At 38.0% G+C, this 22,069-nt stretch overlaps 1 protein-coding gene across 1 annotated transcript; it reads left to right on the top strand.

Moving 5' to 3' along the window:
* The first annotated feature begins 1,223 nt into the window (after nt 1-1,223).
* On the top strand, nt 1,224-20,172 carry USP16 (ubiquitin specific peptidase 16). Its single transcript, XM_086477917.1, has 17 exons — nt 1,224-1,310; nt 3,890-4,068; nt 4,714-4,817; nt 7,228-7,331; nt 9,193-9,371; nt 10,383-10,475; nt 11,154-11,284; nt 11,627-11,714; nt 12,708-12,786; nt 13,667-13,758; nt 14,558-14,614; nt 15,685-15,852; nt 16,449-17,112; nt 17,813-17,907; nt 19,163-19,249; nt 19,572-19,728; nt 19,838-20,172. The coding sequence occupies exons 1-17, from the start codon at nt 1,250-1,252 to the stop codon at nt 19,960-19,962; spliced, it is 2,463 nt and encodes an 820-aa protein (XP_086334043.1). The 5' UTR covers nt 1,224-1,249; the 3' UTR covers nt 19,963-20,172.
* Nucleotides 20,173-22,069: the final 1,897 nt, after the last annotated feature.

The raw sequence follows: 22,069 nt of genomic DNA, 5'->3' as shown, positions 1-22,069 counted from the left end.
GCAGGCACGGCGGGGGTTAAACGAGCAGCGGCGTGCGTTCGTGCCGCCCCGCCTTCCGCAGTTGGGAAAGGGCTTTAACGGTGTTGGGAGACCGCTGCCGCTCTCTGCGGAAAAACGTGCTGTAGAGGGAGTTTGTTGGGTGAACTGTCACTTCTTTTCCTGAACAAACTGAATGCCGAGTTGCGAAAGGTGACAGTTCTCCCCGTGACGAAGCGGCTGTGTACCGGTCACGTAACAACCGGGTAACCTGCCCTAAAAGCGTGCTTCGAAAAGGTTTTTCATACAAAAAGTCCCCCGTCAGTATCATGCCAGAATGCTTCGCAGCTCAGTTTCTCTCCGATTCTCTTGGGCTGCCTTGTAGTTTTGGCTGTGTGACAGCTCCAGGCTGGTCTCGGTGGCTGCTGTGCTGTAAAGAAGTGGCTTTGGAAGGCCGAATGTCCCAGGTTGGATTTAGGGCTGTGCTAGCGTGTTTATGTGAAGGGTGGGCAGCAGGGTTATTAGGCCAGCCTGCAAAAACTGCGTAAGGCTGCAGGGACTTCGTTTTGACATTTACCTGATCTTTTGGAGTGATCTTTTGTGAAATAAGGCACAGAGCCTTGCTGGGGTTAGAAGCTAAAAATGGCCTGCTGTATGTGCAGTAGGCAACTTTTTCCAGGCAAACATTTTGCTTAGGACTCTGTAGTGGTAGATCACTCGTGTCTAGAAGGGTCTACAGGCATACCAAATAACAGAGCCCATCTGAATTATGTGCTTGATATGTTGGGAAGGCGATGATAAACCTCCCCCAGTGAAGAAGCTGAAAAATCAGATCTCTCATTGTCTGTGTATTTTCAGATAAGGTGGAGTATTTGCGCGTGTCAGCCTTCATCAAAGATACAAGGCATTTGCAGTAAAGAAAACTGAAAGATTGTAATTGCAAAAAACTTCAGGATTTACTTGGGACAAACCAAATTCTCTTTCCTAATACCCCTGTGTTATTAGTTTGATTTAAGGTTTTAAATCATTTGGGTTTTATAATTCACACTGTGATCTTGCCTATGCAACAATTAAAATAGTTTCATCTTGAAGTATAATTAATTTATTTCAAAAATGTCAAATTAAAACAAGTTAATTCACCTTGAAGGACATCTTGACCATAGAAATAAGTTACTGTTTAACAACGAACAAGTAAAACCAAAACCTACTTTCTAATTTACTATTTTTCTTGCTAGGTCACTGTTCCATGTAAGAAAAATTACAGACTACAAATATGGGAAAGAAACGCATCAAAGGCAAAACTACACAGTCTGATGAGTCTCTGGATACGCTAGGTATGTTTCCTCAGAGAAGTCTGTGGTCCCAATGTTTGTTTTAACCTCAGAGCAGGCTTGGAAACTCATTAATATTGGAAGGCCTTTACACTAGTCACTGGCTTTGAAGTCTCATTTAAAAAGTGTGGGTTTGTATAATTGAAACTGAAGTCTACCAAGAAACATTAGTGTTGCTGCTTTTCTAAGTATGCTAGAAAATAATAATCCTGTCTTGAAAACTAGGTGATTTTCTGGTTTTCAAGAAACTCAAGACAGTTCTTTACTGATACACAGTTCATATAGTATTATATAAAATTCCTCAGAATATAAAGGGTTTGTTGAATCAGCTGCTAAGTTTTTCATGATAGGTTTAAGTAGAATTTTCCTAATGAAGATTTTGTTGCAGAAGATTCTTGCTTCAGCAAAAAAGATTGTAATTAAAATATTTCTGTGAAACCACTTGTGTTTATACTAGCAACTAACTCAGTACTGGCCCCGGACACCTCAGCTCTCTAGTCACAATGCTTTTTGGTTGAAACCTTTTTCTCTTCCTTGCCTTCTCTTCCTAATAGTTACGAATCACAAATAATTAATGTTATCCTTCTAACTGTACTGGATCTCACCCCTGTGTTGATTTTTTTTTTTTTTTTAATCGTGCTTACTCTGGTTATTCTAGCTCTTGTTTTTACTTCTGCTGTGTACCATTCTGTTCTACCTACCACCTTGTCTACCAGATCACAGGTTGTGTCTTGCCCATCTTTTTTGTTGGTCCTGACTGGGGAATCAAGTTGTGCCATGCTAGTTTAGCTGGGAGAGAGCACATTTACAGTTTTAGCCAGGAGGCTCAGTGTGATGGCCCGTTTATTTTAAATTCAACTCTACTCTGCTTTGGTTTCCTGGTTGTCCTGGTCTTGTGATAACTTCTGTCTCTTATGGATTTTTAGCAGCTTTTGGGTTTGGGTGTTTTTTTTTGTTTGTTTGTTGATTTGTTGGGTTTTCATCTGTAGTCAAGGTCGATGTCTACTGTGACTCTTCCTTGTTTTACTCCAGCAAAGAAATCAGTTATGGTGCAATTGCTGATGGCAGCTCACTTGTTTGGCTAAAACCAGGCTAGCTTACCCCAACAAAGTCCTTTAAAGCCACAAATGTGAACTAAGACTGATCTTTGTGAATAATTCCACTGTGATGGTAGTGACTAACATACGAAAGCTTTGTTTGAAAAAGACAATTTTGAAGTTGTAGATGAAGCTTGTGTCTTTTAAAAACGCTTAAAGAATCCATCTCAGTATCTGTATTTGGCTCTTACTGGCTATCAGTTGTTCTGTGGTGCCATCTATAATCTTGGACAGAAACAGAACGGTAGGTACGAAACTTTTCACTGGTTTCAGCTCTCGCCATGAAAAGTTTGCTATCTTGAGGCTGTAATTTTGCATACGGTCCTCAACAAAGATTGACTCAGAGCTGTTACACTATCTGAGCAATAAAAATACCTCCGTGGCAAAGGACTTGACAGTTGAATTATGTAAACAGCTATGTAATTCTTCTCAATAGTACTTTCACAAAAATGTGATTTATTTTCTTTTTTTTTTTTTACATATTAAGTACGTACAGCACTTTTCTTTTAGCATGGGTTTGTTTATGCTTTTTGGCTTTTGAGGTAGCTCTGTACTGTTAGATATTTGATACCGTATTTGCAAATTTAGATACTTGTAACTGCAAATAGTGAAGAATTGTAGGCTGATGATGCTAAATGTCTTAGAAACCTACAAACCGGGAAAAAATTAAATTATGTTCTTTATTTTTAGTTTGGAAGAACTTGAATCAGTTTGCGTATGCTTTGTCTGTCAGTTGCAATTTCTCTGTATGTGACTTAGGCTTATGGACAGCTTCACTTTGTGCGAGTGACGGTGTAACCGACGGCCTTAAAAATTAAACGAAAAAGAAATAAGATAATTAAACTCCTGATAGTAGCTCTTAAGAAACAGATGCCTGCTCTCAGTGTAACCATTCTTAGCAGAGTTTGGTTAAATAGGTGGAGTTCACACCAGGCCCAGAAGGTGCAGCTCCAAGTAGGGTGTAGTGTTGTAGTGCAAAGTGATAATGGTGTAGGTAGGATGACTCTGCCATTCTTGTTTGTCATAGTCCCTGCATAATTTCACTGAGGTAGCTCAGCTGCAAGTGTAACCTCCATAATCTCCACTTCTGTAGCCCAGCCAGGTGCTGCCTTGGTTACTGGGAACCATAGAAGTGGGCTGTGGCTGCTCCCTGGGAGGTGTGGGGGTCATAATGCCACAGTAATACAAGCCCACAGCCTGGCACTGTAGATAGTATCCGAAAGCTATGTCAACTCCTCTGACTAGATGAGATTTGAGCAATACTTTTTTTTTTTGGAGGGGGGGGGAGGGGGTGTAATGCAGTAGTGTAGGATCAGTAACAATATCCATTGTTATCCCCATTCTCAATCTGAGGATTTCTTTCTGCTAAATTCTCAGTTTCTGAGACTCTAGAAGGGCTATCCTAGCTTCTGGATTGCTGCCCGTGTCTTTGATACCTGCTTTTGTTACGATACCTACATCCTTCCTGTGCTTTTCATTTTGTAGAATATGGGTGCAAGCATAGTCGTAAAGGATTGGACCAAGGTCATCTGAAGAAGGCACTGCTGAACGTGGAATGGCATGTTTGTCAGGACTGCAAGGCAAACAATAAGACACAAGAGGAATCTAAGGAGGAGACAGATGAAAGCCCTTCAATATGGTTATGTCTAAAATGTGGCCATAGGGTATCTCTTGTTTTGTTGTTTGTCTTAATATCTTTCAGTGTCTCGGAATATAGTGGAACAAGAGAGCTTCTAATTAAACTCTTACATTCTTTCTCTTCTATTTTAAAGGTGATGCTACATAAATGAATTTATATACGGTAGCATGATTAAAACATGTCTGCTCTGAATTGCAAAGTACTTAGAAGCTTGGCACAAAGGCGTTTAGCAGGCTTAAGGCTAAAACACCATCATGAGGACTTGTTTTCGTAGAAAGTCCAAATGATTTTGCTAAGAAAATAAAAATTTCTGTTAATGCTCCTAATTCGTGATTTTTGCAATAAGGTCTTATCCTCGCTTTAGTTTATTGACTTAGAACTCTGCACTTTGAAGAGGTTTTTGTTCTATTTCATTCTTCAAGCTGTTCAAACTGGAATTTGTAAACTAGTTGTTCAGTACCTGAGCAACTTTATAGTTATTCTGCACCCAAAAGTTACCTTTCTCTCTGCAGAAATCTGTGTCTTGAAATAGAGACTCATGTGTTCATGCTAATGAGTTTAACATAATTAAACAGTTTTCCTTTTAATACTTTATTTATACTCTGACTTTATGTATGTTTCATTGATGGTCAACTGGATTTTGTGACACTTCTGGTTATCAACATTATAGGGCTGTGGCAGAAATTCTCCAGAACAGCATGCTTTAAAGCATTATACAACGCCAAGATCAGATCCACATTGTTTGGTTCTCAGTTTGGACAACTGGAGTGTGTGGTGAGTTTCTCAGGCAACAGTTATAAGACATAGCTAGAGAGCAACAGAGGCTGGGATAAAATTTGTGTTTTCTTTTCTTTGTGAATTCTAGGATTTATCTCTAGGCATATATAAAGCATTTCCACACACAAAAATCCCAGCAGGCCTTGCTGAGATTTGCTGAATAAATACTACTTTCTTGTAAAATTCATGACTAGAAAAATTTCATCATTGGAGTTGAAATCGACCAACTAGTAAATGCTGTTGACTTCATATTTTACTGCTTTTGCTTGGTCAGAATACTGACACGTGGAAACAAATGCTGATACGTAGCTGTAAATCTTAACTTTCAGCCTTGGTAGAAGCTCCTTTCTGATGCACACTTAGCGACACACTTAATTGCTTTCATATTCTCAATAAAGATGGCTTCTTACTACCATATGTATAGTTAAGAAGCACAAGTGTAGAATTACAAGATGCTACTGGATCAATCAATACAAATTCCATCTCTCTTGGTAGTGTTTCCTTCTCTTAAAAGGCATAGTACCTTACTGTATAAGGGGAACCTTAATTTTCTAAACTGTGCTATACAGAAATACTGTGTCTGACATAAAGAGTTTTCGTTTTGCTTAGTAACCTTTTTTTAAACTGATTTGTCATGGTATTTGTCATTTTATATAACATTATCTCTTTACCTGATCCTATTTAGCACTTTTATGTGTAATGCTCAGTATTTTTATTGAACTCTAGAATGGAAATGGACATTATTAATAACATGTATTACTAATGAACTAGTAAACTTCTTTTTGTGAATTTAAATTAGTGATAAAATGAAGCTTTTGAAGCGCTTTGTTTTCTCTGTTCTAAAACTTAGTTTTTAAATCAAACTATTTGCACATGAGAGGAAGTTGTCTAAGCAAGATATTTTGCTTTGCTCTAGAATTCCTTGGTTGTACAAACTTGCGTAAGAAAGTATTCGGAGATTGATGTACAGGGTATAAATTACTGTTACAAATCAAACCTACAATGAAGAACTGTATTTCACAGTGGTCCTAGTACATAAAAGCAAAAGCAGCTTCGATCAGAATTTATTAATGCTGTGACTGTATGAATAAATCTCTATGGTGTGTATGTATATGTGGTTGAAATTGGATTTGCACAGTATATATAAACAGTTAAACCTTTCGAACTTGGAGAGAAAGAGTAGAGTTCTAGTAATTCGTTAAGTTCTGCTTGTTTGGATTTACACCAAGGATGCGTTTTCAGTACAGGTGTGACATAGCAGTTGGACCTACTTACGTTTTCCCCCCACTGGTCAAACAGCCATCACTGAAAAAACTTTTTCCAATCTCTTGATTCCTTCAAGGTTACCTACAAAATTTTTCACAAATGGAAGGTTATGATGTTAAAATTGCCCATGGAAGTAACTATCATTTGCTATTCCAGGAGTAAGGATGCCTGTTTTTATAATTAACCAGACAGAAAGTAAATACATACTTGGGAATCCAAAAGTTCAGCCAATTTTTTTAAATGAGATATGAAGAAATGTGAAAATTGCAGCTAATTCCAGGGATGCTAGAGATTTAGGGAAGCACTTTGCCGTAGACTTCTGCTGCTTTTAGTATCAGAAAATAGAGTCTGACTTATGGTAATCCTGAAATCTGCTAAATGCATTTGTGCTTAAGAACTGTAATGGGTGTGTTTCAAAGTGCAGAAGTATTTGCATTCTCTTCAATAACTTTTGTCACCTCTTCAAAGAGCTGGTTGGGCAGAACTGCAAAATCTGTGCATACAACTCTCCTTTGGCTGGATGTGTTCTGGCAGGATTTTACTCTTACTTGAGCCTTTATCCCTGCGGCTTCTCTCCCAATTTTGTTTAAAACAGATTAGTGGCCTAATCACGTGCTTCTTTGCTCATAAAGAGACAAATAGGTTTGTGTCAGCAACAGAAGAGCAGATGAAAGTGTGCGGGACTAATGGACAACACTGTGTTATATCTTATCCAATGTAAACATAATGAAGTACTTGCTTGGCTAGAATACTCAGCATATTTTTCCATGCCATAACATTCATAAGTCGTTTCCTTTAGGGCCTGTTACCTTAGTTTCTTGATTTTTCACAGAATTTTCCATGCATTTATTTTTCTTGCAGCAAGGTTTCTAAGCACATTTTTTTAATAGTCTAATTTATATTTGTAAATAGCAACCTCCAGTCACTGAAATAATTTAGTGAAGATAATTTTTAAACTTTATTTTCTTGATCAGAAACAAATTGAACTCTTCTCTAAGACTTCTAAATCTTAAAAGAACTTTTGTAATTTTATAACTTTGTGTAATGATTTACATCAAACAAGCAAATAGTTTAGGATTTTTGAACAATAGGAAAAAAAAAATAGGATTAATTGTTTTTCTTTTGGGGGGGGCGGAGACAGGTGCTACGTATGTGATAATGAAGTTCCATATAGTACTTCAACCCGATTGGGCCAGACTGTGGATTATGTTAGAAAACAAGTTTGTATTGTCTCATCAGGTACAGGTAAGTAATTACAGTACCCGTACAGTAAATCAGAAAGTCCCTTAAATGGAGGAGGCAGTACTGTAAATCCAGAATGTGTACTAAGTTAGATCTAACTTTTGGAGCACCTTATGGTAAAGTAAGAAGCTGATTTTTTTTTTTTTTTTTTTTGTCTTTGTCAGAATTCTGATAGCATAAGTAACGCCCTAGCCCATGGACCTAATTGGACCGGGATTTTGCTCAGTGTCCCCTAAACTGTTACAGACCAGAAATACAGGAATAGGAGGAAAAAAAATACATTTTCACTGAGACTTTTTTTAAAAATGGGATGTTCAGTTATTCTGTGAGTAAGGAATTGACTTTCAGCACTTAGAAGGCTGTGTTTGTTTATCAGTATCGCTCAGTCTGTCTTGACATCTGAAGGAAAATTATCATTGCTTAAGGATAATTTGATTTGATTTTTTTGAAGTATTTTTGTAGGTGTTTGTGAATGTGTTGGCTGGAATGACTAAGTCTCCAGCTGTTGCAGCACATTTCCTAATAGGAGTATGCAATAAGATTTGTTTGCTGGGCCTATACATCTAGTATAAGTAGCTGCAGTGTATTTAGAACTCTAAAATAGCATGTTCAGCCTGCAGTCTGCCTGCAAAACGTGATCATTTAAAAGGGAAGAAACCTAGCAAAAACACCTGGTTTCCACAATGGCAAAACTGGCTTTATACAAGGCATTTCCACTAGAAAACTTGCAAGAATTTTTGTACCAAAATAAACACTGTAACTCATGGCTATCAAAAATTCCAACACCATCCTGCACTTGGGTGAAATCATAGCCCCCTTGGGAAATAGATCAGAGCCATCCAGCAGTGCCAAGTGGCTGTCCCTGAATATTTGTTCAGGAAGCAGCTGAGGTTTTCCCACAGGGACCAGAATCTTTTCAGTGGTTTTGGTCAGTCTTTCCCAGATATGTACTTTCTCTATATCTAATATTGGAACTTCATATTGGTTGCCAAAATTTTCTTCTCAGGTTTGAACTGGAAAGTGGATGAATAGCTGTGTGCAGTTGTTGTCTGTATGAGGTGTTCCATCTGTTTCTTGCCACCTGCAAAGACTGTATTGTCTTTCCCTTGCTTTCTCTGAGCTGGCGTTACTTTATTTTAAAGTTAATCTTGGCTCACAGCCCTATTTATTAGAAACCTAATCAATAGTAGACTGCCAAACTGGCAGAACCAGTGTGGGTGTTGTTCTGAAAATTACCTGGGGTTCCCTTATGGTTTTATTAAATAGGTCATTAAAATTCCGAGCTATATACCAAAGTAACTTTGGGGAAAATAACGTGTCTTGAAGAATATAAACCTTTCCATGTCATCTGTTTAGGTTCATGAAATAAACATGAGAATGCTTTGACAGTGAGAGGCCTGTGCATTTCACTTCACACAGTAGTGCCATGACAAAAGGGATGTTATCTTAGATGCCATCTTTTTGGATGTTGTATAAAGCCGTAACAGATGATTTTGCAATAGCAATGGGATTTCAGATAACACATGCAGAGTTTCAGAGACTGGTGGCATGAATGGCTTCTTGTGGGCCAAGTGGCACGTTTAAATTGCGTGCTAATCTGAAATGGCATTTCAGAGGTTTCTTGATTTATTTTTGTTTGTTGGTTGATTTGGTTCTGTTTATTTTTTTAACTTCTGTTACCTAGAAAGTTTTAAGAACCTAAACCAGTAGTGTTACATTTATACAATTACAGAATTAATTATCATGTGTTTAGGTTTTAAACATCGTAGATTGCTGCTGCCTGTAATAACTTCTTCCTAGCCTGTTCCCTGTCACTGGGTTAATAATGTGTTATTTGTTTGTTCGTTTGTTTGTTTTTTAATAGAAAAACAACAAGAGAAAAAAGAATTTGAAAATAAAAAAGTAGAAAAAGACAGCAAAAATGAGCAAGAAAAAGAAGTCTCGCTTAAAGAAGAGAATTCTCATTCAAGTACTAACTCAGAAGTGACTGTGAAAGGACTTAGTAACTTGGGGAATACATGTTTCTTTAACGCAGTGATGCAGGTATGGTAGTTATTGCTGCTCTTAAAAAAAAAAAAAAAATAAATAAAATAAAATTTTGAATAGCAAAACAAAAAAAATAAACCAGCCCACAAAAACTCTGCTCTGAGTATTTTACAATGACACAATTGGAACATGATTTTTATCTGCCAAGAATGATGGGTTCTTTCTAAAAATAGCGTGTTGGCCCAGACAAATATGAAAAAATGGAGCTGCAAGTTCAAACATGCTCTAAGGGAAAAATATAATGAACTGCCTTGTCTTTGAGGGACAGTATCTTTCACTGATGTAGATTAAGCATGCCAACTTCCTAATTTAGTGAAAAAGATAAAGTAGTCTGGCACGTCATCCTTGCTGACCTCTTATATTCGAAGGGATTAATACCCACAGACCATGGGTGTTTACTGAAATAAAAATGTCTCTCTCAGCAGCAGGAAATCAAATAAAAATAAATATTGACAGGATGAGCATGTTGCATTGCCATCTTTTGTGTCTTGCTCAGCTAAGAGGTGTTAGGATAGAATAAACTTTCATGTGTATTGAATCTCAAATGCAATTTTGTGCTGTTTGGCTCTTGATACTGAAACTTTGCTCAAACAGAATTCCTACTGTACTGGCAGGTTTTAGTAAACAGTTTGCCTTTTTTTTTTTCCCCAAAAAAACATGTTTTAAACCAAACAGATGTGCACACTGTGTCTTACCTTTTTGATTTTAGAAACAGACACCAGTAAATAGATTGTCAAAAGATCGGTCGGTAGAAGAATCGTACATTTAGGGTTTCTGCAATCAAAAGTAATACATATAGAGAACACTTGGAAGTCCTGTTGCTGTATGGAATGTACCTTTAACTGTTAAACACTGTTGGAATTTCCAGAGTGGTAGTTACCACAATAGTTCTGTGTTTGGAAAAAATAAATTGCTGCTGATCTGATTGCTACAAATTCCATGACCAAGAGGCTGCCCTTCCTCTTGTTCACCAGTTACCAATCTTTTTCTTTCTTTTATGTTCTACAGAATTTATCACAAACTCCAGTCCTGAGGGAACTGCTTAAAGAAGCTAAAATGCCTGACACAATGGTTAAAATAGAGTCACCTGAGTTATCCATGGTATATATGCTTTGACCTCCATAGTGTTTCTTCCCGCTCCTTCCAGCCTGTTAAAGAATCAAGCAATACTCATCTCTGGATTTTAAAGCTGTTTCAGCAAAATACTAACAAGATTAGAATGTGAAATTGGTGGGAAGTTCACCATTGACTTCATAAAGCTTCTTCTGAAGTCAGCAGAGGTCTTTCATTCAAGAAAGAGCAGTGATTCAGTACTCTGTTAGTTGTCATCAAAGTAGTACTTTTACATTATGATTAAGTTACGTAAAGGATGAGAATCTGTAACTTTTGCTATAGTCGTACTTGTCTAAATGCAAAATAGGAAACTGAAGGATGTCTGCAGCGCTAACTTAAATAACACCTGTCATTACAGTTAGGGATTTGAATGGGAAAGAAGGGTTGTGCATTTAAAAAAAAAAATGTTTTTTTTTTTTCTAATAAAGGCAAGAAATCCAGAGTTGCAACTAAGTGATAAGTAATTAATGATTCTTAGCCTAGTGTTTTGGTATCATCTTATGAGAAGCCATGTGTCGATTGTTTTTGTCAGGTTAACTTATTGCCATTTTGGAATTTTATGTATTCTATTTTATAGTAATGATTTCAAGATCTCAAGTGTTCAGATAAGGAAGGATCTGTCACCAAATTAAGCCAAAACAACTTTGTTGCTTTTGTTTGAAACAGGAACCTCAGCTGATAAAACTAGATCAGCCAGGTCCTTTGACATTAGCCATGTACCAGTTCCTGACAGAAATGCAAGAGACAAAAAAAGGGGTAGTCACTCCTAAGGAACTTTTTGCTCAGGTTTGTAAAAAGTGAGTATCTGTACAATTGCATGTCATAGTGAGTATGAAAAAAGTTTGTTAATACTTTAAAAAGAAGGTCAGTTTTCTCCATTTCTTTTTCTTGAGCTCACATCACAACGTATAAAATTTGCATAATACTTAACAAGTTTTGAAAGGAGAGGATAAAAAGCAAAATATAAATGAATAAAGTAAAATGAAAGATATTCAGTGACGTATTCTGATTAGCTAGCTTCGTATTGCAACTTGTTACTTTTCTGTACATACACGCTTGAGACTTTGTCCTTATGTATCTGGTATGAATTGCTTTTACTTTGTCTATCTCTAAGTTCAGTTACACTTTTTGTTTAACAGAGCAGTACGATTTAAAGGTTATCAGCAGCAAGACAGTCATGAATTGCTTCGTTACTTACTTGATGGAATGAGAGCAGAAGAAATCCAAGTGAGTGCTAATTTCATAGTTGTGCATACCTTTCTTCTTCACAGAATCATTCAGGTTGGAAAAGACCTTTGAGATCATCTAGTCCAGCCACCAACCCAGCTCTACCAAGTACACCCCTAAACCATATTGCCAAGCACCACATCTAAACGACCTTTAAACCCATTAAGGGCTGGTCATACCGCAGAGCAAGACTTTCTCCTCAGCTGAGAGGAGAAACAATGTTCTTTCTGAGATAAAACAACCTCTCTAGGGTGGTTTGTGCTGCCCGTAGCACTTACTTAAAGCCAGTTAGCAACAGAGCTGTGGAACCAGGCAGCCTCTAAGCAGTGGGGCGGTGAAAGAGCAACCACGGGTATTGACGTTTTCATTTAACAAAACTATTCAAAGGAAGAAGTTTGTAGCCTGTATCTCTTCCATATATTGCCCACATTGCTTAGGTTTCTAAGGTAATGACATTTTTGCCTTTTTGGAAAGCAGTGTACTGCTTATTCTCTGTGCTGGTCTAATAAAATCAAGTAGAAGGGTTCGGTTTTACTTGCTCAAACGGTCTTTAGTTAATTCAGCGCTTGTAGTATAAATGTCTGTTGTCCTTCAGAAGTCAATTGACTTGTCCAAAACTTCTACAGAAAAAGAGGGTTTCGAGTATGTGTAAAGAACGTTCTTTTACCCTAATTTCTGAAATGCATGAAAGTTGAGTTGTGGAAATGCCATAATTTTTTTGCCCGTTTTAGTTTGGGCAAGTATTTCGTCCTTAGACTGATTTTTTTTTTTTATGTACTAATTGCAGTGTCACAGTTGTTTCTCAGTTGGTTATTTTTTTAATACCAGCAGGAACTATTTTGTGTCTCTGCAGGCATTTGTGGTGTTTGTATTGATTCTCTTAATTGATGGAGATTAAACTTCTTCGTCAACCTGAAATGTTTTGTAAAATGCACTAGTTAACTGGATTAGTATAGGAAATTTTACAGTGTGTATTTGTTTTGAAAATTTCAGCAAGTAAGTGTTGGAATACTGAGGGCGCTGACTGACTCTAACAAACAAAATGAGGAAGAGCTTAAAAAGAAAATTAAAGGTAAAATAACATGCTGTGATGTAGTAAGTTAAAGTCTTCTGTTTCATTCAAGTACACAAAGTAACACTAATAATATCAACTAAAATATACATGTTTAATTAAAAGACTTTATGCTATCTTGAATATGTGTATATCTAGAATATAAGGCTCAATAGTGTCAGTCTACTTATTTAAATGTCTTACTGAACTTGGTGGTGTTTCCTTCTTAACAGTGTAACAGAGTTGATTCTATCGAAATTATACATTAAAATACGTTTGGGTAGTGTTTAATCATTCAAATATTATGTACAAAATTAAAATATGAGCACACAAATGTAATGAATTATGCAGTCCTAATAGTCTGTTGTTACTTAAGTGGTATAAAAAAAAACAAACAGAAGAATTTTTAAACTTTTCAACATGACTTAGGATAGAAGAACAACAGCAAGTTTAAGCTCAAACTGTGCGCTGCACTGAAAACATAACTTCAGGAAGTCGGTTTTGTTTGTAGGGTGCCTATACAAACAAAACTTGGTGCTTGTTTTCTAGGTTCAGACAGTTTGAGTTAAGTCCTGAGAGAAAACAGGAACTCTTACTGGGATGCAGTACTTCTGAGAAAACAGGGAAATGTGTTTGAATTGAGAAAGGTGGCGGGTTCAGTCAAGCTGTCTTCTGCGAATGTGTTTTTGCCCCCATTCCTTTGATATACAAAAGAATCTTAATTTAAGAATCTTGCTGTACTTCCCGATGAAACTAGAACAGGCCAGCATGTTCCATCATACGTCTCGCCTACTGTATTGTATTCTCTGTTCTTTTTAGTTTGGTATGCCGTAACTAAATTGATTGCCAGTGTATTATATATAATATTATTAACTTTACCGTGTACTTTGTCAATTCTCAGAATATGAAAAGAAAAAGGGAATACAAAGTTCTGTAGACCGAATCTTTGGTGGAGAATTAACCAGTATGATTATGTGTGAGGAATGCCGAACCGTAAGTGAACTGCCTGCTTTGAATAGCCTGGAGTATAATTTTATGAAATCTGCAGGAGAACCCCAAAGTAACTATATGTAGAAATAAGTGAAATTGGAGAGGTTTGCTTCAGTTAATACACTTCTAAGAGCTGGCTAGCTGCATGCTTTTCAAAGAGGGGCATGGTTTGGCTGGAATCTTTCTTCCCTTACGGGCTAATCTCTCAGTTCCTTTCAAAAGCCTTTCAGAAGAAGAGGTCAGCAACAGCAAGCTGCCTCTGCCAGAAGAATTCACTCTGTTTCCTATTAAACACCTTCCAGTGGTACAAATTGTAGAGTGAATGAGTTGTTCTGCTACCAGCAGTGTGCTGCCAGGGGCCCTTTCCTTTTTCATCAGATGATTAGATCTTTCCCTCTCCCACACTGAAATGATTGTGGGATTGCCAGGAGAATAGTTAAGCGAGAAGGGACTATTGGGATAATGCATCCTGAGAATGAAGTAATGAAGGGTATTAGCAAGTGGGCTAGAGGAATGTCATGACAGATTGCAGATATCGATCTCATAGGCCCTAAATTGGGTTCTCACATTCTAGGCCTGAAATTTGTAAAAGTATTTCTTGCTTATTTCTGCAGTAATATTGACTGCTAGATTTTGGTGATGAATGGCTGTTTCTGAAGGTAGATTAGCTGTGTTTTATATTTGTATGCTCAAGTGAAAGCATGCATTGAATGCAAACAAGGCTACATACAAATAAGCCTATTGACAGCAAGCCAGACACTTCCAACAAAATGAAAGAGTACTCTTGTACATTCATTTAAAGGTATCCTTGGTCCATGAGTCTTTCCTTGATTTGTCGCTTCCTGTACTAGATGATCAGGTAAGAGATCGTACGTGCTTGCTCTTTGGCTTAGTTTTTGTTTGCTTATATGAAAACACCTTTATTATATAGTCATTAGGGAACGAATTTATGAATATTTTGTAAATGTGTGTCTTGAAATTTGAAATTATAAATTTGCCCAGAAAGACAGAGAATAAGATTTTTACAAGAGTCATTCCTGGAAGTTGCAGCTCATAAATTGTCTCTGGAAAGTCAGTGATAGTTGTTTGGTGATGTTGCTGCTTTGTCAGTTAATGTTTCTAATGCAGAGATTGGCTTAGGGAATAATCTAGTATGTTCCAACGTTGTCTCACTATTGTAGAAGACTGAGTTGCAAACAACGGTGTTTCAAATTCATCTTCACTGTTGTAAAATTGAACTAAATTGCATGACAGTGACGGGTGCCTGGTGTTTGCCTGAATGCTTTTTTTTTTTAACTTTTTTTCATGCATTTTTTCTGCACTGAGTTTGAGGATACTTCTCATAATATTCAGGTTATTGAATAAAGTTAAGAAATGTTGGTAGGATAGTGTGTGAATACTTATTTGATCAATATTGATTTATTTGATCAATATTGATTTATTTGATCGATCTCTAGAGGCTCAACTTGATTTCCTTTGTGGTTCTTGCTGATAATCTGTATATGTAATATTTCAGATTTCTTATGTAGCACTGCTCACACAAAACCTAATGAGTAAATATTGAAGTGAAGCCCCTGCAGCCAAAGGGATCGTATGTTCTGCAACAAACAGGTTTCATTTTAGCAGAAGCAAACAAATTCTGTGACAGGGAGTTCAACTGAAAATGTCTCTGCTTGTGTAAAATGTTACTCTTCAGTGCATTTAATGAGATTTACATCTGTTAGAGCCAAAGGTAATGTTGCCCCTTTACAGATTTGGAACTTGGCCCTTGATGAGTTAGTTGTGTGTTGTAGTCACTAGAACGCTGTATCGTGAGCTGAGAACTCGGATAACATCTCATCTCTAGTTTTCTTTGGAATGCTGTTTTGTTGTTCAGGACAGTAACATCTCTGCTTCTGCAGTTGTCTTGTGGCTTTTTGTTTTTTTCAGAAAGTAAAAATTACAAATGAGAGAAACGTTAAAAAAACCAAAGAAAAGGAATCTAAAGATGAAGAGGATACAAACAATGACTGTTACCTTAAGCAGAGAGATGAGCCCCCTGGTACAAGTAAGCACCTTCAGAAGAAAGCAAAGAAGCAGGCCAAAAAACAAGCCAAGGTTGGTTTTGATAGCTATTTCACTGTTGTTAATGAAGCGCTTGCAACTTCTAAATTCTTTTTGCTTCCTTGGTGTAGGTAGAGGAGACAGCTTAGAATTTCTCCTCACTCAAATGCACAGCTGAAAAGACCAGTTGTATCTATGTCTTTGCTATTAAGAAGTTACATGTTCCGTTAAGAGTTTCTGTGCTAGGAATAAGCTGGTGTCCAGAGGAGTGTGGAATTTGTTGCCTATCTGAAGTAGCATTAATTTGGATCAGACAGCTGTTCTTCAGTCATTGATTGCAAGAATATTCACAAAACTTTAGGATACAGACATAAGAAAGGATTGGGAAGATATGAAGGGAATATTAGTGGTATTTTGAAGATACTGTGTAACAAGGAGCAGTGGGAACTATATCTGAGTGATGATGAACTCAGTGTTGGTGTGAGTTGATCACCTCTGCTTAAGTCATAGATTATTCTACCCCGTCCTGCCCTTTGCATCTATGGCATGCTACAGAAATTTTGATAAAGAAATGGTAAGAAATGCTAAATATAATTTAATTTTGCTCTGTTTTTTTTGTATTCTTATACGTTATGCGTTCCAATTTGCAGACCCAGCGCCGCCAGCAAAAGCTTCAAGGAAAGGTCCTTCACTTGACAGATATCTGTGCAACTGAGCAGTCAGAAAAAGATGTTGAGTATAACCAAGAATCAGAGGCAGAAATTAAGTCTGAAACTCCTGATACAAAGCAAGAAGAGGAACCATCAAATGACCGCTTAACTCAAAAAGACTTGAATATGCAGGGAAATAGTACAGAAGTTCAGAGCATGCATGAAAATACAGGAAAGCCAGAACGAGAGTGTGTAGAAAATGAGCCTCTGGTGGATCTCCCTATGGAAGGCTTACATTCTCCTATGGAGTTTGTCAATGGCCTTGACAACCTGTCTTTGAAAGATGAGGATGATGATGAAAATGAAGATGAGAAAGAGCTTGCTACTGACTTTTCAAAACTACACTTGGGTGCCAATGCTGAGTCTGATACGGGTACCTTAGATGACCTTCAGACTGTTCCCATCAAGACATGTGAAGTGTCGATGGAAGATCCAGAAACAGCATTTTGTACTCTTGCGAACAGGGAAGATCTGAACCTGGAAGAAGGTTCAGTCCATCACTGTTTGTATCAGTTTACCCGTAACGAAAAACTTACTGAGACCAATAAAATACTCTGTGATGTATGTTCACAAACACATTATGGACCAAAGAAGAACATCAAAAGTATGACAAATTAACTCTTAAAAGAAAACTTTAAATATGTTCCTATCTGCTGCTTGGGTGGGTAAGGGGGGGAATGTCCCTCAAGTGGTATTTGTAGAACTTTAACTTGGGTCAGTTGAACTAGTGCTCTGTGGGCAGGTTGTGAGAACCTCTTTCACGCAGATTAATACAATCAAGCAGGCTAGTAGATGTGCAAGCCTGGGTACAGAATACTGCAGGACTGAAAAAGAAGAGTGAGCAAAGAAGAGTGGGTTAGGGTTTATGGGGAGGGAAAGGGCATTTCGATCAAAATTCATTATGTGGATGAGGGTAGGAAGTAGCTGTGCAGCAGGTGACTTCTCTGTTCTTTCCTCAAATATGAAATTTCTGCTGTGACAGTCATAGGGAAATCAGGTTGGTGCTTGCTAAAAGGCCAAGAGAAACCATGAGCAATTTCTGGTTATGAGAATTACAGAGAACAAACAGGAACTCTTCCTGCTTGTGCTGTCGGTGCTCAGACATGGTGTGAGCCGTTTTCTGATACCGGATCTGCAAGATGGCAGCTGTTGTATAGATCGTCATTTGACGTGATGTTAAAAAGGGGAATGTTCAGTTTCTCAGTTGTAGTAGATGACATAACAGTTGAAATAGTGAAAAATAAAGAAATTCTTGCTGTCACATTTGTTTAGATGGTAATCATTGGTGGTTTTCTTTTCTGCAGGTGAAAAGAAGTATGTTTATACTGATGCCAAAAAGCAGATGCTAATCTCTTGTGCTCCTCCAGTTTTAACTCTTCACTTAAAGAGGTTTCAACAGGTACGTAGCAGGCTGATATTGCAAAACCAGGTATGTATATAGTATCAGTTCAGTATGTATATATGTCCATAATACTAGCTTAACTTAGAACTAATGGTAGCATGTTTTCATCTTCTATAAGCCTGTTTTGTTTTGCTTTGTTTTTTACAAGGTTTGGAAGGTACTAGTGCGCAGCATTGGGTTCTGTGGTCTTTGAGGAGTTAGGGTGTGTTTTCCTGAAAGAATATTCCATTAGATATCTGGAAAAAAATATTTTGTGAGCTTATTGTCAATATATTCCATCACTGTTATTGCTTACTGTATGAAGCAGTATCTTAGCATTACTTGTTTCCTGCTGCTCCAGCAGTTCATGGACTCCTACATTTAAGTACAGATAGAATAGGATCCTTTACTAAATGAATGTAACAAATGGATCAGTAGAACTGGAAAAGAGAGGATTTTGAGCCTCACTGAGAGGGGAAATGAAAACAAAAGGGGTGAATGGAAAACAATGCAACTTAAGTCTTATTTATAGATGCTGAAGTGAAGTGGCTTGCCTTCTTTCCAAGTTGTAGGAAAATTTTTAATTTAGGGCTTTAGCTTTTCAGGAAAGAAAGGGGAAAGAAGTTGGGATGGGAGATAGTATTGCCTCTTCTAAATTTAAGGCTGTTCAGTATTTTGGTCAAAATACTTGAAAAATAAGGGAGGTGGCTTTAAGTAGATGAGAAATAATTTCACAGAGAAAATGGAAATATGTAGCCTATTCTAGGAGACTGTAAATTATTAAGGAAGTAACCTTTGTCATCATCTCCTTTTGGTTTTCCAGTTTGATACTGGAAGACTAGTTGAATACAGTGGGAGTAGAAGTTATATCAGTTTTGACGGTATAAAATTAGATCCTCGGGCATATAACAGTATCTGAGAAGCAAGAGACATCCTCATAGTTACTGAAGTACATTAGAGCTGATCTTTTTCCACTTCTGCTACCTTTAAGTTATCGTAAGAGTGAGCTGAAGAGCTGTCTTAGCTTGTGCTCCAGGGCCACATGTGGGGGCAAGGAGGTAATGCTGGAAAACCTTGGGCATTGGAGGAGAAAATAAAAACACACAATGTTGCTTTTTCCCAGTTTTTGTGTAATGTAAAACTGATTTTGTATTGTTGAAACTTCAGCCTGAAACATTTAGTAACTAAGCATAGTTACTGAATTTTTCATTTTTAAATTTTAACATGCTACATTTTAACATTATGGGGTTTTCGTCTATTTTGTCTGTTTAAGGCTGGATTTAACCTACGGAAGGTTAGCAGGCATATCAAGTTTCCGGAAGTGATGGACTTGGCTCCTTTCTGTACAGCTAAATGTAAAGTAAGTGGGAAAACTATCAGATTCTCCTTTCCTGTGTTCTAATGTGCTTTCACAGTTAAGCTGCTTAGTAGAATCTTTGTAGAACGGTTGTCAAGCTTCAGGTTTTTTCTGTGATAATACGGGAAAACTTGCAAGGCAACGTTGTACTTGTTGTTGTACAACGGTGTACTGCCACCGATCGTACCTGTAGTGCTTGCGTGAATCTGTAATGGCCGCCTTCCCTTTCGCCAGTGAAGAAATCAAAGCAGAGTGAAGAGTTTACATTCCATCCTTGTTTAAAACGCAGTACCTGACTGACATACCTAAGCTTTTGCTTTTATAGAACGTGGCTGAAGGGAATACAAAAGTCCTGTACTCTCTCTATGGAGTTGTTGAACATAGTGGAACAATGAGGTCTGGGCACTACACTGCTTATGCTAAAATGAGAAGTATGAACAACCATCTCTCTGATCTTGTCCTTCGAGGACAATCTCCTCAAGGTAAATAATTAGAAATATTTTACAAGTTATTTCTCGCTGCAGAACAGTAACAGGATTGATTGCTTCAATATTTGTAATAACTTTTACTCTTAAATTCTTCCTTTTACAGCTTTAGAAACTGAACCGGTGAAAGGGCAGTGGTTCCACATCAGTGATACCCACGTACAAGCTGTGTCTGTATCGAAAGTGCTGAGCTCGCAAGCTTATCTCCTGTTCTACGAGCGACTGCTGTAACTCAGCTGAGGAGCCTTCTTGTATGTGCAGCCACCTTCGAGTGGTCTGAAAGAAGGCAGAGACGTCCAAATCATGTTGTTACCATGTTGGAGCTCCCCTATACAGCTGCAGGAATGTACTTTATGCTTCTTAGACACACTGACAAGTGATTAACTTATACTTTTTCCAATGTTTTCACTACTTTTAAATAAAGGTTTTTTCAAAATTACAGCTTTGAGCTTCTGTTGAGTAATTTGTGTGTTGGCACAGAGAAGCAGTTGCTCCTATTAGTTTCCTGCAAGTGCTACCTCTTAGGCAGCAGCTCTTTCACTTTAAAGGGACCAGCTATAATTCTGAACTATAGTTATCTCAGCTGTATCACCTGTTCTGTGTGTATTCTAGAACTGGGTTTCAAGTGTAAAAAGCTGTTTCTTCCTACATGTCTTAGAGCCAAGACGCATTCAGCATCAGCTCTTTCCCCTGTCGGTTTATGTCCATTAGAGGAGCCCTCAGTTTGCAAACTCTAGGAATTCTTTTGCAGGGGCAGTTTACACTGGTAGTTTGGCAGCCTTTCTGCACTGGAGGGTGACCCGTTCAGAGTATGGATTGGGTGTTTGCCTGTCGGAGCCTTCCGGGGACTTTCAGTGAGGCAGTTTTGCAGAGTTGCAGACAGAGGTAACTTACTAAGGTGACAGATGTAACAACTAATGGAACTGTGGTTGGTAAATACACTCACTGCAACAGCACTAATACACTGTAATAACACTGGCCACGTTTTCCCAGGTATTCTTCATCCTAGGGCAAAGGCGGCGCAGTTCGTGCCAAGAAGGCGTCCCTGTCTTGTGTGGAGGAAGAGGAGCACAGCCTGTTGACTGGCTCTTCTAGGTCTTCAGTCGCTTTCTCCCAACTTTTACCCCATATTCTCCTCTTTTTGTTCTCCAATTCTTTGTTTCCCCTCCCACAGGTTATGTATAACATGATTTAGGCAGAGAGATGAGTAACATAGTCATAGATGTATAGCATGATCTCTATAATTCTCATTGACATAAGCAGGGGTGTTAACTGTAATATATATTTTCTAGATAATTAAGCAAAGATTTCACTCTGGGCATTGTGGCCTTCAAAGTTTTGTGCTGAAACTGATTTTCTGCTTGGTCCCTCCCTCTTTAGCTAAAATAGAGCCATCTTGCTGCTGCAAGGCTCCCTCCTTCAGCTGTATCCCCCCTTGCAAGGGTTCTAGAAGGGAGAAGTGGATATCAGCATTCTGAACCTTTTTTGTTTTTTTTTCCGGATAACCAAGTTGCTCAGCTCTCATCTTTGCTCGATGCAGGGCATGACAAACATGTTGCTTTACTTTTTAAGTTGAACCTTACAAGCCTGGCATTTCTCCATAGAGGGGTAAGAAAACTAGTCCTGCAGTTACTTGTAACTTTAAAGTTCTCTTCTCCACAGGCGAGGCTTCACATTGGGTTTCACATAAATAAAATCTTGGCTCCCCCCTGCTGGAGCAGCAGCTGCTCACATTCAGGGCATTTTTCACCAGAACTTTACTAAGAAATGGGCAGTCTTACATATTCTTGTTACCCTTGCAGTCATCACCAGTAGCACTTGTGCAGCTGACTATATCAGTATGCCAATCCTTCTGAAAACTTGCTGAGTTTATTTTTCAGCCACACCAGCAACCAACTATAAAGTGAGCATTAGTGTTGTATGGCAGCCTTATTTAGGCGTAAGATAGTTCCAGACTTGATTTAGCCTTCCACTCCCTTCTGGCTGTGAAATAGAGTAGCACTGGCAAGAGTAATAAAAGGATTAATTATTAAGTGGCTTGAATTTCAAGTGCAGTTCTCCTTTCAAGCTACTCTGAGACACACAAGCTGTTTACTTGCCAAGAAGAATCTTAACAGGGGGCTTCAGCTGAAAGATTCCAGCACTCTGCATGATGCGAGCTCTCTCACCCCTGAGCATTTATTTTTAAGGCCATTAGAATGAGATGCAGTTCACTGCTGCCAGGCTGCCATTTTGAGAGCAGAGACTCTTAAAGGGTGAGGATGAAACAGGTGCAGGGTAACAAAAATGAACACAGGCACAGACTTGCTCTTGTATGTAATAATTTCAGTATTCATTT

Source organism: Leptosomus discolor, chromosome 1 (assembly GCF_034619465.1).
Source record: "Leptosomus discolor isolate bLepDis1 chromosome 1, bLepDis1.hap2, whole genome shotgun sequence".
NCBI classification, from domain to species: Eukaryota; Metazoa; Chordata; class Aves; order Leptosomiformes; family Leptosomidae; genus Leptosomus; species Leptosomus discolor.
The sequence above is the reverse complement of the archived record's forward strand: the minus strand, read 5'-3'. Positions and strand labels throughout refer to the sequence as shown.